General features: G+C 49.5%; 1 protein-coding gene across 2 annotated transcripts in view; it reads right to left on the reverse strand.

The window, feature by feature from the left end:
* KLHL12 (kelch like family member 12) overlaps positions 1 to 16,257 on the reverse strand; it is a 557,433-nt gene that overhangs the window by 413,597 nt on the left and 127,579 nt on the right. For both annotated transcript variants that reach the window (XM_078644106.1, XM_078644107.1), the window contains exons 3-4: positions 5,454 to 5,607; positions 3,365 to 3,582 (exon numbers count right to left, since the gene is read on the reverse strand). In XM_078644106.1, coding sequence (XP_078500232.1) covers positions 3,365 to 3,582; positions 5,454 to 5,607 — 372 coding nt within the window. The remainder of the gene's footprint in view (positions 1 to 3,364; positions 3,583 to 5,453; positions 5,608 to 16,257) is intronic.

Consider the following 16,257-nt stretch of genomic DNA (forward strand, 5'->3'; position numbering starts at 1 on the left):
GCCGAAGACGACTCCGAGCGTGACCTCGAACGAGACCGACGAGATAGAGACTTCAAAGATTTCTTAACTTTCTTATTTTTAAGTTTTGCCACGAGGAGTTTCGTCTCTCTTTCTCTTAAAGCCTTCGGAGTCATCTTATTGCAGCAAGGACAGTCCTCGACGTCATGATCGGAGCTTAAACACAGCATTCGTGAGGATCGGTGATAGACATAGTCTTGCCACATTCGCCGCAAGCTTTAAATCCAGTCTTCTTCGACGACATTTCGAAGAGTATAAAGATAGACACAATAGTATGATAATAGTAACAAAGTTACTGTAAAGCTACAGTACGATCCCTGAAAACCGTTAGCGTCGACGACGCGGAAAAAAGGGAACTGATGTCATCACGCCGGCGTGGGCCTATTATAGGCGTCGGTGACGTCAGCGGAGTCGCGTGCGAGGCCGTGCCTCTGTGACGTCCGGATCCACGTCGGCGCGAAGCTACAAAAAGAATTTCCGAATGTTGCTGACGCAAGGGGATATTCACAAGGTGAGGAATCCACACGGCAGATGTATCTATCAGAAAGCTGCGTCTCACTTTGGGACAACTTGGTGCAACTACACAGGTAGTAGATACTTCGGCTTCACCGCATGGCTTGATGGTGGTGACGAGGCAAGAGGGCCGCCAGCAGAAGTGTGATAGCCCACAGGGGGCCAGGCGAAGGTTAGATGTCCGGCAGCACTCAGACACCCAGTCAACAGAGGCCCCCAACCACAAAATATGGGAAGGGCTCTCTGCACAGCACAATATGAACGCTGATGCAGTGGGAGAGAGGCCCTCTAAGCCAGGGAGTCGTCTATAGAAAGGGGGGTCACCCTTGTGCAGGAGGCAGAGGTCCTAGATGGCCAGGGGCCTCAGGGGCTACCCATATAGGGAAGAAGCAAGCCAAATCAGGCCGTCGGGCCCCAAAGAAAACCTGAAGGCAGTCACCCAGGTGTGGGTTGGGACGCTCACCTGGTTGGTTCGGACCTCCCTGACCAATCTCCTGTACTGCGCCACAAGGTGGGTGTCCAGAAGCTGAGTCATACCTTCGGTGAGGAGCGGCCGGCCCCTGCTGGGATTGGAGCCAGCCGCCACAGGAGGGGGCGTCGGGCTGCAGGTCCGGAATCTGCAACACAGGTGAGCATGAGTGCCAGAATTGCCTTGCCTTAGGGGCGTCCCATGCAGGACAGCAGCAGACTGCTGCAGGCGATTAGACCCTTGAGCGCAGACAGTCCCCACTTGATCGCTCAGATGTGAGTACCAATGCGAGGAGGGATAGAATTCACTGGAAGAGAGGCAAGCAGGCCAGGGGAACAGATAGTGTCAGAGTTGAGCAGATGGTGGTCGGACTTTTGGGCCTGCGGGGTCGCCGCAGACAACCTGGATGTCCTGGGCCTCCCAGGATAGATGGCAAGGTCGTGTCACTGGAAGAGGGCCCAGGTTTCACAGTGTGTCTCTGATGAAGAGCAGCCAGTTTTCTCAGAGATCGAAGAGCCAACCACCGTGGTGGGTGGATACCTAGGGCCGCCGGTCAGCAACCCACAGCCCATGCAACTTGGCCCCAAAGGGAGGCTATCACCGCAGACCGACTCGTACAGTCTGCAGGGATGGCAGCGGGCCCCCAGAGACTCCAGCTCAGGCGAGGCTGCAGACAGCAAAGAGTAACCCCCAGCGCTCATAAGATGGGGCTTCAGGCCAGAGGTGTTTGTCGATGAGCGGCAGGTGACCGGAGCTTCAGGGATCCACATCCGCCATCTTGGCTGGCCTGGCCCGGACGACATCTCAAATTACATTACTGATGACATAATCCACAGAATCACTGACACCCCTATACAACCTCACATACACCCACTCACACATCCAAACAACCACACAACCACTCACATACCCATTCACACACCCATATAAGTACTTACACAACCACTCACTCATCCATAGAGCCACTCACACAATCACTCACTCATCCATAGAGCCCCTCACACCCCCACTTACTCATCCATAGAGCCCCTCACACCCCCACTTACTCGCTCAACCAGTCACTCACCCACACAGCTAATAACACAGCCACATACTCACCCATACAGCTACTCAAACACCTACTTATTCACCCATACAACCACTCTCCCATACAAGCACTCAGAGCCACTTACAAATCCATACAAGCACTCCCACATCTGCTCACTCGCCCATATAGCCATTCAAACAGACACTCACTCTTCAATACAGCCACTCATACACCAACTCACTTAATCAAACACCCACTCAAACAGCCACTCAGTCATCAATACAGCCACTTACACACCTAGTCACTCATTCATACAGCCATTCAGACACGCACCCACTCGTCAATACAGTCACTCACACATCCACTCACCCACCCATACAGCCACTGACACACCCACTCACTCACCAAAACATCCACTCATTCACCCACACTGCTACTCTCACACCCACATATTCACCCATACACACACCCACTCACACACCCACTCACACAAACAGCCACTCATATAATGTATGTTAAAAATGGAATCACTCATTAGTAGTACATAAAGTATACTAATTTAACTTTTGTGGTACCTTAGTCTATATGTTTAACATTCAGAAACTTTTAGAAAACACAATCATTGGATGGTGTCATCAGTGATGTCATTTGAGATGTCATGAATGATGTAATATATGAGATCTTGAGCAGTCCATTGCAGGGGCTTGAGTTATAGTTAGCTCAGGTAACTAGAACCGCAAAATTTCAATGGATTTGGATGAGTGAAATCGGAGTCGAACTATAACGTCCCTGTAACCTTTGTGTTTTTTCTTATTAAAGGAAGCCCCCATGGTATTGCAGTAGCATGGGTTGAAAGCTTGCATCGTGGTACTGGGAGTAAAAATAATAATAAGAAAACACAGGTTGGTCATCAGCGGTGCATGACAAGGGTATAAGTTGTAGTTAGCTCAGTAAATTATAACTAACTACAATGCCGCTTTAACCCTTGCTTTATTTCCAGTGAACGAACGAAAACACACACACAAAATGAAATTTCAAACCCTTTCCCTAAAATTTTTCAACATTCAATGTGTTGACAAAATAAGATTTTTTATTACTTATCCTGGAAACGTACCTGTTGTTGTGGCAAGCACAATAATAGGTCTAGCAGTAGGGGTTCCTGTTCTAAATGGTTAACCTGATGGGCTGGGAAAAAGCCATGGTAATTTCGAAAATAAACCTTTCTGGGTCACTTATGTGAAAGCTGAACACTACTGTTTGCTCGGAGATCCAAAAGAGAAATAGACATATACACCAATGCAATAGCATTAAAGAAGAGTCAAGAGTGGGTAGATCACCTGAATTTCATCACACTTGATGAGTTTCTCCACTTCCTCCTGATGCAGGAGGATGAACTCTTCGTGCTGCACAACCTCAGGAAAATGCTTCTGGCTGAACACCTCGGCGGCCTGCATCAGATCTACACAGTTGTGGGTCTCCGCAAAATCACGAATCCCCAAACAGTTCGACGGATCTAGCTGGCTTTCCAGAAATTCACAGCAAGCTCGTTTCACACCTATTGAAAAACAGCAGAAATAATATATAAGTAGGTTAAAAACAGGGGCAACTACTGCAGCACACCAACCAAAATATGAAAACCATAGTGATTCACAATGTTTCAGATCCAACCATCCATCTGCAAACACCCATTTTTCATTTTGTTGAAATGTGCAGTATTTTTTGACAACGTCTGTTATTGTCTGTTTAAGAATTAGTTCTTTAATAGGAAGGGAGTAGATTCAAGTAACAACACAAACTAAAAGGGGTTGAGGCCTGGGCTCTTCTGGGCATCTCCACAATAGGAGAAGTCATAGATAAGGGGGGAACTCAAAACATGGACGATGCTTAGCCAGGTATACAACCTGCACAAATCCCAAATTATCAAATATGCACAAATCCCAAATTATCAAGTATGCACAAATGCCCACGCAGGGCAGGCAGAGGGTATCCAATGCGGGCATCTCCCGGATTACGGCCCACTTGAGGGAAGGGTCCTACAGGAAGAACTGGTACATAAGGCCATCTCCTACACATACAAAACCATTAGCAATAACATGCCAGATGGACTGGGAGGGCTGCGGGCTAGATGGGAGAAAAATGTTGGGCCATTCGAAGACATTGATTGGGAGGCGGCATTAATGCATCCCACAGGTAGCTATTAAGGCAAGGCTACGCCTCATACAATATAAGGTACTACATAGAATTTACTATGATCAAGACAAACTATACAAAATGGGAAGGGCAGAGTCACCATACTGCCCTACCCTCAAAACGGTTATAAGTGATTTCTTCCATACAATATGGGCAAGTACCAAGTTGCAGGCATACTGGGCGAAGATAATCGTGACCTTAGGGACAGTACTAGGCGTGACACAGCCGGTCGAACCAAAATTTGTGGTGCTAGGAATCCCAAGTGAGGTGGACATTACTAGGGCCCAACTAAACTTCCTCTCCCTAGGAATGGTAGTGGACAAGAGGGATGTGTCCAGACGATGGGGGATGGCAGAGAGTCCCATGGTTCAGGAATGGATTGGACCTGTACATGGCCTCTGAACTTACCACGTACCTTAGTAGGGGATGCCACTGAAAATTTCGCAAAATTTGTGGTCCATGGCGACAACACTTTGGGCTTGATATAGGGGAGGATAGGCGACAACTCACCCCACAAATAACTCAGGAGACTACTGCGGTTAGCTATGAGGAGGGACCCAGATAGACGGTGCACCCGGTCGTTCATTACTTTTAGACCCAAAGGGCGGAAGGAGTACAGTTGTTATGAAAGAGAAATGGTTATATTGATGATGGCAAGGTTGACGCAGCCAACAATTGTAGTACTGTTTAGTGTATGTACTCAGTAACTAAAAATACATAAAAAATAAAAAAAAGAATTTGTTCAACAGAATTCTATTCTTGAAACTGGCTCCATTACAAAATTACAGGTGAATTCAAACCAAGAAAAATGTAATATCTTGTAGAGAAAAGAGAACCATGCATTGCCAGCAACCACCCTTCAGTAGGACTAGCCATGCTGTGCTAGCTACATTTAAGACCAATGCCATCCCTTCCATAAGGTCATGGAAAAGACAATCCGGTATTAACAACCCTCTAATGCTGTGTGCTTTTACTATGTAGCCACATGGCAACCCCACTAGGCTGCAGTAACTGTACTGCTTACAATGATGCTATCACAACCACTCTTCCGCAGTAACATCAACCCAAATCATATAGTAAAACAAGCACCAAGAATTAACCGTTTCAGTTCCACTATTACAAGATTATTGCAATGCTCCTGTGGCAATACCTTTCTCAATTGCAATTGCAATCATACTAGGACATCCATCTGAGGAGTAAACCCAACACTTCCAATTATTTGTGAGATATAGTTACCTTTTAGCTGAAGCAAACATGCAGCTGGCAGTAGCTCCTGCACGTTTTCTACTGTTACATGCACAGTCTCAGTGTAGACAAAGTCCAGGAGAATTTCCATTGTGGCAGCGGTTAGGCCCTGTATATCCACAAATGGTTTTCCCTTTTCTGAAAGCTAGAAAAATACATTGAAATCAGGCATATTAGGCAAGGGCAGACTTTCATCAGTGGTAAAGGATGCCATCATCACAGAAAACAGAAAAACTGAAGCCATTTCAGAGAAAATGCAAATATTACTACGTTTGGGTCTTAAATTGCCCTCCTTCACAATTTATCATAATATGGTTACTTACCTGTAGGATTAGTTTTGCTGCTTAGGATGACCGCTTTTGACAGGTTCCTCACTGCTTCCAGCCTCTCAAGGTTGAGTACGCTTTCTTCAGGTCTGACCTCTTACCTTGCACCAACTCAGTTGCCTGGGTGTTTTCATCTTCGTTGCTGGACAGACCAAGAGAGTGATCTGCTTCTGCTGTGATGTCATCATTGCATAGCGTGCCACCTCTGTTTCTCCCTAACCTTCGGTGTTTTTTTCTGGGAACTTGGCACAGGGTTTACAAAACTTGGAGCTATGGTGCAACAAGATGCAGACTTTGCGGGAATCCATTTATACAAACTTGTGATCGCACCTTGGACAAAATCCAAAGGGAGTGCTCCCCACCTCCCCTGACGGTCCAGAATACCTAGCTGCACATTCTACAACTGTGAAGTTGTCTATCCGGTTGTGGTTTGTAAGCAAAAAGTGGTCACACCAGCATTTATCCCTAAATCTTTGGTATCGTTTGGTGTTCTGCTAATTTTTTCAAACTTTACTTCGACGATCCATCAATAAAACTCTCTAATCCCCCATTTTGTCTCCAGACCCAATAGCGGAAAACGAATAGTTTCTTACCTGTCGGTGTAGTTTTGCAGCTTGAAGATCTTTCTGGATTCACTATGCTGTGCATATTCCGCAATCTGGTGGTTGGGTCCGAAATCGTAGTCTTTTTTCTCTTTATTTTTTTTTCGTAGCCCAGGTGGGCATCGAGGTCCTACCATTTGGTGTACATTCGGTGACGTCGGCATGCTTCCGGCGGAAGCTCCCACCCTTGGGCGCCATCTTCGGATTCTTTTTTCTGTGTTTGTAGTGAATCCATGGCTATGTTTGTTAATCCTTTTTTCAACGTAATTCTTTCACGTATCTTGTAAGCTTCAACTTGCTTTCTTTTCTATGTGTTTCCACCTTCTTCTCCAGCCTCATCTTTCTGGAGGAGGCGGGTGGGTTCGCTAGTGAATCCAGAAAGATCTTCAAGCTGCAAAACTACACCGACAGGTAAGAAACTATTCATTTTGCAGCGTGAATCTTTCTGGATTCACTATGCTGTGCATACATTTTGTACCGGTTTTGTTACTTTTGTGGCGGCTGGGTGGAAGATGAGCGTTGGTTGTTGAATATATGTTGAAGCACTCTTTGTCCTACTTGTGCTTCCTTGTTCATCTGTACATCCACGCAATAGTGCTTAGTGAACATGTGCACTGAAGCCCATGTTGCCGCCAGGCATATGTCCTGAATTGGTGTGTTGGCCAGAAAGGCAATTGTTGCTCCTTTCTTTCTGGTTGAGTGGGCCTGTGCCCCTCCTGTTAGCTCCTGGCCCGCTTGCTTGTGGCAGAATTGTATCGTTTGTGCGATCCATCGAGCTATGGTGTTCTTAGTCACTGGTCTACCCATGTAACTGTTTGCGAAGGATACGAAGAACTGTTTTGTCTTCCTGTGTCCCTTCGTCCTTTCAATGTAGTGCATCACTGCCCTTCTTGCGTCTAGAGTGTGGAGCGCCCTCTCAGCGCTTGTTGAGGGGTTCTGGAAGAAGCTAGGAATCTGAATACTCTGATTCATGTGGAACCTTGACACCACCTTTGGCATGAAGTGCGGGTCTGTTCTCATCACGACCCTGTCACTGTGTATCTGGATGTAGGGTTCCTGCAGTGTTAGTGCCTGTAGTTCGCTCACCCTGCGTAGCGAGGTGATTGCTACCAGAAAGGCCGCTTTCATTTCAGCATTTGCAGTGATGCTTTGTGGATGGGTTCGAAAGGTGATTTCATGAGCTCTGTCAGTACCACATTTAGGTTCCAAGCCGGTGGTGGCATTCTTTTTGGTGGCGCTATTCTTTTACCCCCTTCCAGGAATCTTTTTACTACTTGAGATGTAAAGAAGCTTCTCCCTGTTTCTCCTCTTGTGTATGCCACAATCGCTGCCAGGTGTACCCTCAGCGAGGATGAGCTTAGTTTAGCTTTTATTAGGTGCGTGAGGTATCTTAGCACCGTTGATTCCCTGGTCAGCTTTCTATGGAGTTTTTTCTTGCAGCACCATTGAATGAATCTTTTCCATTTTTCCCCATAGCACTTGCGTGTGCTGGGCCTTCTTGCCTCTCGCAGCACCCGCAGGGTGCTCTCTGGTAGTTTTAGATGTGCGAACTCTAAGTCCTCAGGAGCCAAGCTGAGAGGTTGAGGCGCTCTGGGTGTAGAACTTCTCAGTTTTCCATGGAGAGTAGGTCTCTTCTTTTTGAGAACTTGTGGGGTGGGCCCTGCGCCATCTCCATTATCTGTGAGTACCAGGTCTGCCTGGCCCACTGTGGTGCCACCAGGATAAGCGTCATGTTGCTCGTACTGCATTTGTTGAGAACCCTGGGGATCAATGGTATCGGGGGAAAAGCGTAGGCAAATGTTTTTGACCAGCTTATCCATAGGGCATTCCCCTGGGATAGTGCCTCTGGTTGTCTGGATGCAAAGTATTGGCATTTTGCATTCTGGCGTGTTGCAAACAGGTCTATTGTCGGAGTGCCCCACCTCCTGAATAGTCTCTCTGTTTCCTGTATGTTGAGTTCCCACTCGTGGGATGCTGAAGTCTGCCTGCTGAGCCAATCCGCTTCTACATTGTCCTTCCCTGGCAGGTGTATTTTGAGCAGGTCTATTTTGAGTGGTATTGCCCATCTCCGGGTTTCCTGTGCTAAGCTTGACAGAGGGAATGATTGAGTTCCCCCCTGTTTGTTGATGTAAAACATCGTTGTGGTGTTGTCTGTTTGTATCAGCACATTCTGGTTGTACAGGTGCTTCTGAAAGGCCTTGAGGGCAAGCAACACTGTTTTCAGTTCCAGGTAATTGATGTGCCTGACCGCATCCGCTGGGTTCCACAGACCCCTCACTCTGAGCCTGTTCATGTGTGCGCCCCATCCCTTCTGGGATGCGTCTGTGGTGATGGTCACTGTTGGGTCCGGTGGCGTTAGAGGCTTCCCTATTGTTATCCTCTCTTTGGTCCACCACTTCATTTCTTCCTGCACCTTGTGCGTTACAACCACTAGATCCTCCCAACTTCCTGTAGCTTGTGACCATTGCTGTTGCAGCCACTCTTGGAGTGGTCTCATCTGTAGGCGTACATTGGGGACCAGGTGTATGCATGACGCCATCATACCCAAGATCTTGCTCACTGTCCTCACTGTCAGAGCTTGCCCCTTCTGGTAGTGACGTTTCTCCCTCAGTAGGCTGAGTGTACTCTTTTCGCTGGGTCACACCCTGCATTGGACGGTGTTGATTTGAGTTCCCAGGAAGATCTTCACTTGCTCCAGTTCCATCGAGCACTTCCCCCAGTGTATGGAGAATCCCAGGCTTGTTAGCGTTCTTGTGACCTGCTCTGCATGACCCTTGCATGTCCTGTAAGAGCTTGCCTTTATGAGCCAGTCGTCGAGGTAGGGGTACACGTGTATCCCTTCTCTTCGCAGATGTGCGGCCACTGCTGCGAGGCATTTGGTGAATACCCTTGGTGCGGACTTTAGACCGAATGCCAGGGTTGTGAATTGGTTTTGATCCTTGTTTACTGTGAATCTTAGCAAGTGCTTGTGCTGCCTGTTCATGGGGATGTGCAGGTACGCATCCTTGAGGTCTATGGTGGACAAGAAGTCCCCGGCCTTTATCTGTGGGATGACCTCTTGTAGGGACGTCATCTTGAATTTTTGAGTCTTTACATATTTGTTTAGGAACCGTAGATCCAGGATGGGTCCACTTTTGGCACCAGGAAGTAGCTTGAGTACACTCACCTGTTCCGTTCTTCGAATGGGACCGGTTCGATGGCCTCTTTGAGGAGGAGTTCTTGAGCTTCCTCTTGGAGCAATTGCAGCTCCCTTCCCGAGAGCTCTCTTTTCTTTGGCTTTCTGTTTGGTGGTCTCTTCACCGCCTCTCCTTCTCTGGCCCCGTTCGTTTCCTCTTGCTCGAAAGGACGGGCCCCTGTTCTGATAGTTCCAGTTTTGATTCTGCTGGCCCTGGTGACCTTGGTTATCACTCCGTTGACCCTGGTGGAACGACTGGTGCGATTGTCCTTGCTGGTTTCCACCCCTTCCGTTCGGCCTCCGTGTAGGGGTGCCTCTTCTCATCCCCCTGAATTGCAGGGCCCCCATGGACCTTGCCGTCTCGTTATCTTTCTTCAGTTGGGTGAGTTTCTCATCAACTGGGGCTCCGAACAGTGTTTCCCCTTTGAAGGGTGTGTTCAGGATGTTGTTCTGAACCTCAGTTTTGAAGCCTGAGATCCTGAGTCAGGCTTGCCTTCTCTCTGTGATGCCTATAGCCATCAGTCTGCTGGATGTTTCAGCCGCATCCAAGGCTGTCTTAAGGCACGAGTTAGCAATGCTTTTCCCTTCTTCCACAAGGTGTGATGCCCTCTCACGGTATTGCTCCGGGAGGTGCTTGAGCAATTGGCTGATCTCATCCCAATGCTGGTATTGATGCCTGTTCAGGAGGGCGTTGGAGTTAGCCATCCGCCAGTGCATTGCGGCGTTCCTCTCAATTTTTCTGCCCGTCAGGTCCATCCTCCTGCTTTCCTTGTCAGGTGGTGGCCCAGATGTTGTTGGGACGTTGGCCCTTCTTCTGGCCGCTGCAGCGATTATTAAATCTGCTGTGACGGACCCCTTGATGTAAGCAGGGTCCTGGGAGGAGAATTTGTATTTCTTCTCCGTCCTCGGCGTGACTGATCTGCATGTAGCCGGGTCTTTGAACGCTTCCTTCCCCTGGTCAGTGATACTTTTCAGCATGGGCAAGAACTGGCTTCTTGTCTGCGTGGGAGAAATGTTTCCAGCAGGAAGTCTGCTTTAGGCTTTTCCTCTTCCAGCTTAACCCCATAAGCTGCTGCTGCCTTCCTGACGACCTCATTGCATGCCCCAATGTCATCCGGCGGCAAAGGCCTCAAGGGGTATGTCTCCACAGCCTCCTCCGGGTTTTCAGCCTCGATGTCCTGCCATTCCTGGTCTTGGGCCGTCGAGGATCCTGAGCCGTAGCTTGACAGTTGCTCCCCATATTCCCCCCCTGCGTAATAGAGGTCCTCTTCCTCTTCGTGTTCCGAGGGCTCCGGAGTTTTCGGCGGCTCTTCGGCGTCGAACTCTTCGTGCTCCTGCACCTCAGCGACGGCCGTCGCTGGCTTCGAGGGGATCTTGTAACTTTTCATCTTTTCATCGAAGTCTTTCTTCCTCTGAAGGATGTTCTCCATCTCGGCCTCGAGCCTTCTTTTCTTCCTCTCCAACTGTGCGGCCTGCTCATCGTCGAGCGTTTCGGCTGCTGTCTTCGACGGCGTCATCGAAGCTTTTTTCGGCTCCTTTTCCTTCGAAGTCGAAGACCTTGGCTTTTCGCCGGTCTTCGGCGCCCGGGAGTCCTTCTCGAAGGATGCGCTGGGCTCTTTTTCGGAGGATGCAGCTTCGGTCGTCTAAGTTTTCGGCGCCGGTGCTCCCTTCGAGGCTCTGGACTCTGACTTTCGAGAGTCTGCCTCAGGCTTTCGAGGCCCTGTCGAGGTTTTCGGGGTCGTAGACTCTCCTACCTTGTCAGATGTTTTCTGATCGGTCTCTGCGACCATGAAGTCATCTGGACCCTCGGCGATGATGTCCTCGTCGTCGGTGGAGAGGTCCAGTTCGTAAAGCGTCGGGCCTGGCCTTTGCCCTGCATCGTGTAGTGAGCTATCCTCTGCTTCTCTCGAACCCGGAGTGTCTTCGGCTTGAAGACGGAGCAGGCGTTGCAGTCGTTGCTCTCGTGGTCGATTGGCAGGCAGAGGTTGCAGACCGGGTGCTGGTCCTTCTGCGCGAACTTGTGGTGGCAGTTTCTACAGAATTTAAAGGGTGTCTTGTACATCCCTGCGCTCAGGGGGCCCCCTGTGTGCGCATTCCCCAAAGGACGTCGAAGATCTCGAGGTTCTTCCCTTTCTTCGTCGTCTCCTCTCTGATGGTCTTCTTCTCCCAATCTTCTCAGGCTTTTCCCGCCGAAGAGTTGTTGTATTTTCTCCTTTTCTCCTCCAAAACTTCTGGAGCTACACGCGACGATCCAGACCCAACGACGGAAAAAAGAATCTGAAGATGGCGCCCAAGGGTGGGAGCTTCCGCCGGAAGCATGCCGACGTCACCGAATGTACACCAAATGGTGGGATGTCGACGCCCACCTGGGCTACGAAAAAAAAAAAGACTACGATTCCGGACCCAACCACCAGATTGCGGAATATGCACAGCATAGTGAATCCAGAAAGATTCACGCTGCAAAACTGAATCCGAAGACACCAACCACACACAGGGGCTTTTGGAACATACATCTGGCATTACAAGGGAAATGACATACCACCAAATGGTAGGCCAGAGGAAAAAAAAAATGCAAAAAAAAAAAACATAGGCGAGAATTCTGTAACCAGCAAGTAGATGTCAAATAAATGCATAGCATGTGAATTCAGAAAAGATTCATGCTGCAGATAAAACAGCATCAAGTTATTTATTAAAAATCACATAAAATTTGCCATAGCTTCTCATGTTAACTCTCAAGGAACTTGTCAGTCCATCCAAACGTGTCAACCACAGGCTTGCCACTTCATCTGCTCAACTTCAAACTAAACCGATATTTACACCAAAGTTTATATGTAAACGGACGATAAGTCTTAGTTATGACAGAAAGACTGAAGACCAAAAGAATGAATATCCTACATGAGGGGAGTACTTATTTCTCTCGTTCAACTTCCTCAATTCCTAACGTGGGAAAAACGAATAAAGTCAGAATAAACAAGCATTTGCAATGCAATAGGTCTCGCATTAGGAAAGTTTGAGCTATTGGTCTTGTAAATGACAAATATTTTATTTATGTGTTGGTTTTGAAAATAGCTAAATTAATAGCTTTGTCCCTATTTACAATGCCAATACTTTTATCTTTTGCAAATGTGACACCTATAGCATTTGTAATGCAACATGTTTTGTATTTACGTGACTTAGATGTATTGATATTACAAATAACAATGGCTTTTAATTTTTTTAAATAATTAATACTTAAATAAAAGTTATTGTAATTTATAATGGCAATAGCTTAAACTTTTGTAAATAACTTTTGTGAAGAGTATGTTCAGTGTATTTTATTGTAACGAAAATCCAAGAACAGAAGTGAAATATTAACATTTTTTGTGACATTTGTAATAAAGCTTGAAACATTGAGAGAAAATATTTGAACCAGTTATTGTTGAATGGTTGCACAGATTGATACTGTGGTGGTGCTGAGTGAAGTTGTGGTGGTGACGAGTGATGCCGTGGCGTTCAGTGATGCTGTGGTAGCGCATAGTGATGTTGTGGTGCCCCTGAGTGATGTTGTGGTGCCCCTGAGTGATGTTGTGGTGCCCCTGAGTGATGCAGTGGTGGTGCGATAGATAGAGTGAGGGTGAAAGATAGCTAGAGGGAGGGCGGAAAAATAGCTAGAGGGAGGGCGATAGCTAGAGGGAGAGCGGAAAAATAGCTAGAGTGAGGGCGATAGCTAGAGGGAGGGCGATAGATAGCTAGAGTGAGGGCGATAGATAGCTAGAGTGAGGGCAAAAGATAGATAGAGTGAGGGCAAAAGATAGATAGAGTGAGGGCAAAAGATAGATAGAGTGAGGGCAAAAGATAGATAGAGTGAGGGCAAAAGATAGATAGAGTGAGGGCAAAAGATAGATAGAGTGAGGGCGATAGATAGCGTGAGGGCGATAGATAGCGTGAGGGCGATAGATAGCGTGAGGGCGATAGATAGCGTGAGGGCGATAGATAGCGTGAGGGCGATAGATAGCGTGAGGGCGATAGATAGCGTGAGGGCGATAGATAGCGTGAGGGCGATAGATAGCGTGAGGGCGATAGATAGCGTGAGGGCGATAGATAGCGTGAGGGCGATAGATAGCGTGAGGGCGATAGATAGCGTGAGGGCGATAGATAGCGTGAGGGCGATAGATAGCGTGAGGGCGATAGATAGCGTGAGGGCGATAGATAGCGTGAGGGCGATAGATAGCGTGAGGGCGATAGATAGCGTGAGGGCGATAGATAGCGTGAGGGCGATAGATAGCGTGAGGGCGATAGATAGCGTGAGGGCGATAGATAGCGTGAGGGCGATAGATAGCGTGAGGGCGATAGATAGCGTGAGGGCGATAGATAGCGTGAGGGCGATAGATAGCGTGAGGGCGATAGATAGATAGAGTGAGGGAGGGCGATAGCTAGATAGAGTGAGGGCGGTAGAGTGGTAGAGTGAAGGTGGAAGAGTGGTAGAGTGAGGGCGGTAGAGTGGTAGAGTGAGGGCGGTAGAGTGGTAGAGTGAAGGTGGAAGAGTGGTAGAGTGAGGGCGGTAGAGTGAGGGAGTGAGGCTGTAGAGTGGTAGAGTGAGGGCATGAGGGCGGTAGAGTGAGGGCATGAGGGCGGTAGAGTGGTAGAGTGAGGGCGGTAGAGTGGTAGAGTGAGGGCATGAGGGCGGTAGAGTGAGGGCGGTAGAGTGGGGGCATGAGGGCGGTAGCGTGGTAGAGTGAGGGCGGTAGCGTGAGGGCGGTAGCGTGAGGGCGGTAGCGTGAGGGCGGTAGCGTGAGGGCGGTAGCGTGAGGGCGGTAGCGTGAGGGCGGTAGAGTGGTAGAGTGAGGGCAGTAGAGTGGTAGAGTGAGGGCAGTAGAGTGAGGGCGGTAGAGTGAGGGAGTGAGGGTGGTAGAGTGAGGGCGGTAGAGTGGTAGAGTGAGGGCGGTAGAGTGGTAGAGTGAGGGCGGTAGAGTGGTAGAGTGAGGGCGGTAGAGTGGTAGAGTGAGGGCTGTAGAGTGGTAGAGTGAGGGCATGAGGGCGGTAGAGTGGTAGAGTGAGGGCGGTAGAGTGAGGGCATGAGGGCGGTAGAGTGGTAGAGTGAGGGCGGTAGAGTGAGGGCATGAGGGCGGTAGAGTGGTAGAGTGAGGGTGGTAGAGTGAGGGCGGTAGAGTGGTAGAGTGAGGGCGGTAGAGTGAGGGCAGTAGAGTGGTAGAGTGAGGGCTGTAGAGTGAGGGAATGAGGGCGGTAGAGTGTTAGAGTGAGAGCGGTAGAGTGAGGATGGTAGAGTGGTAGAGTGAGGGCGGTAGAGTGAGAGTGGTAGAGTGAGAGTGGTAGAGTGAGGAGGTAGAGTGAGGGCAGTAGAGTGGTAGAGAGGGCGGTAGAGCGAGGGCGGTAGAGTGGTAGAGTGAGGGCGGTAGAGTGGTAGAGTGAGGGCAGTAGAGTGAGGGCAGTAGAGTGAGGGCGGTAGAGTGAGGGCGGTAGAGTGAGGGCGGTAGAGTGAGGGCGGTAGAGTGAGGGCGGTAGAGTGAGAGCGGAAGCGTGAGGGCGGAAGCGTGAGGGCGGTAGCGTGAGGGCGGTAGCGTGAGGGCGGTAGCGTGAGGGCGGTAGCGTGAGGGCGGTAGCGTGAGGGCGGTAGCGTGAGGGCGGTAGAGTGGTAGAGTGAGGGCAGTAGAGTGGTAGAGTGAGGGCAGTAGAGTGAGGGCGGTAGAGTGAGGGCGGTAGCGTGAGGGCAGTAGCGTGAGGGTGGTAGAGTGAGGGCGGTAGAGTGAGGGTGGTAGTGAGGGCGGTAGAGTGAGGGCGGTTGAGTGGTAGAATGAGCGCGTGAGGGCGGCAGATTGGTAGAGTGAGGGCGATAGAGTGAAGGCTGTAGAGTCAGGGAGGTAGAGTGAGGGCGGTAGAGTGGTAAAGTGAGGGTGGTAGAGTGGGGGGCGGTAGAGTGTGGGCTCCACCCCCTGGCTGGGCAGACATGGGCTGGAACGGTCAGCAGTGGCTTGTCTCCCATCCAGAGAAGCCCTGGCCTGCCCGCTGGGGCTGGACGGGGCAGCTCAAAAGCTGCTGTGCACGTGCTGGTGTCTGTCGAGTGACATAGTGGGCAAAAAACGATGGACTGGAATGCGGCCTGCAGCGTTTGCCAGTAGCGGAGACGCTGGCAATGCACCCATCCCTGCTGTGCATGAATCCGAGCTGGAAAGAGGCCGAGGGCGCGTGTTGATGCTGTCAGTATCGTCACGTGCAGGCATAATGGAGATGAGAGATGGCATAAGGGAAAGAGGGGCATAACGAAATGGAGGGCGCGCAAAACAGGAAGGATGAGAGAAGGGCTGAGTGAGACAGAGGGCAACAGAAAGAGACATGGGAGGGGGAGACACATCTGAAAAGATGAGGGGGAGGGGGGTTAGAGAGATGCGTGCGAGAAAAGATGACGGGAAACAGAGGGAAAGAGGGAGGATGGTAGAAAGGAGGAGTGGAGGGAGACATGAGCGCCTGAAGAGGGGCGGCGAGGCAGACATGCACGAGGGGCACGGGAAGAGGAGACGAGGGGTCAGAGAGAAGTTAAAAGTAAAATTAGAGATAGGGTGAGGGTGGGAAGAGAGGGTGAGTGAGGGGAGGGCGAAGGAGACGCTGAGATGAGGGGGCACAGATTGGGTGAGGGATATCAGTAGAGTCAGAGAGAAAGAGAGACAACGAAGGACACAGTCAAGTGGTCGGACAGA

The sequence above is a fragment of the Lissotriton helveticus genome, chromosome 5_1, assembly GCF_964261635.1.
Source record: "Lissotriton helveticus chromosome 5_1, aLisHel1.1, whole genome shotgun sequence".
NCBI lineage: Eukaryota > Metazoa > Chordata > Amphibia > Caudata > Salamandridae > Lissotriton > Lissotriton helveticus.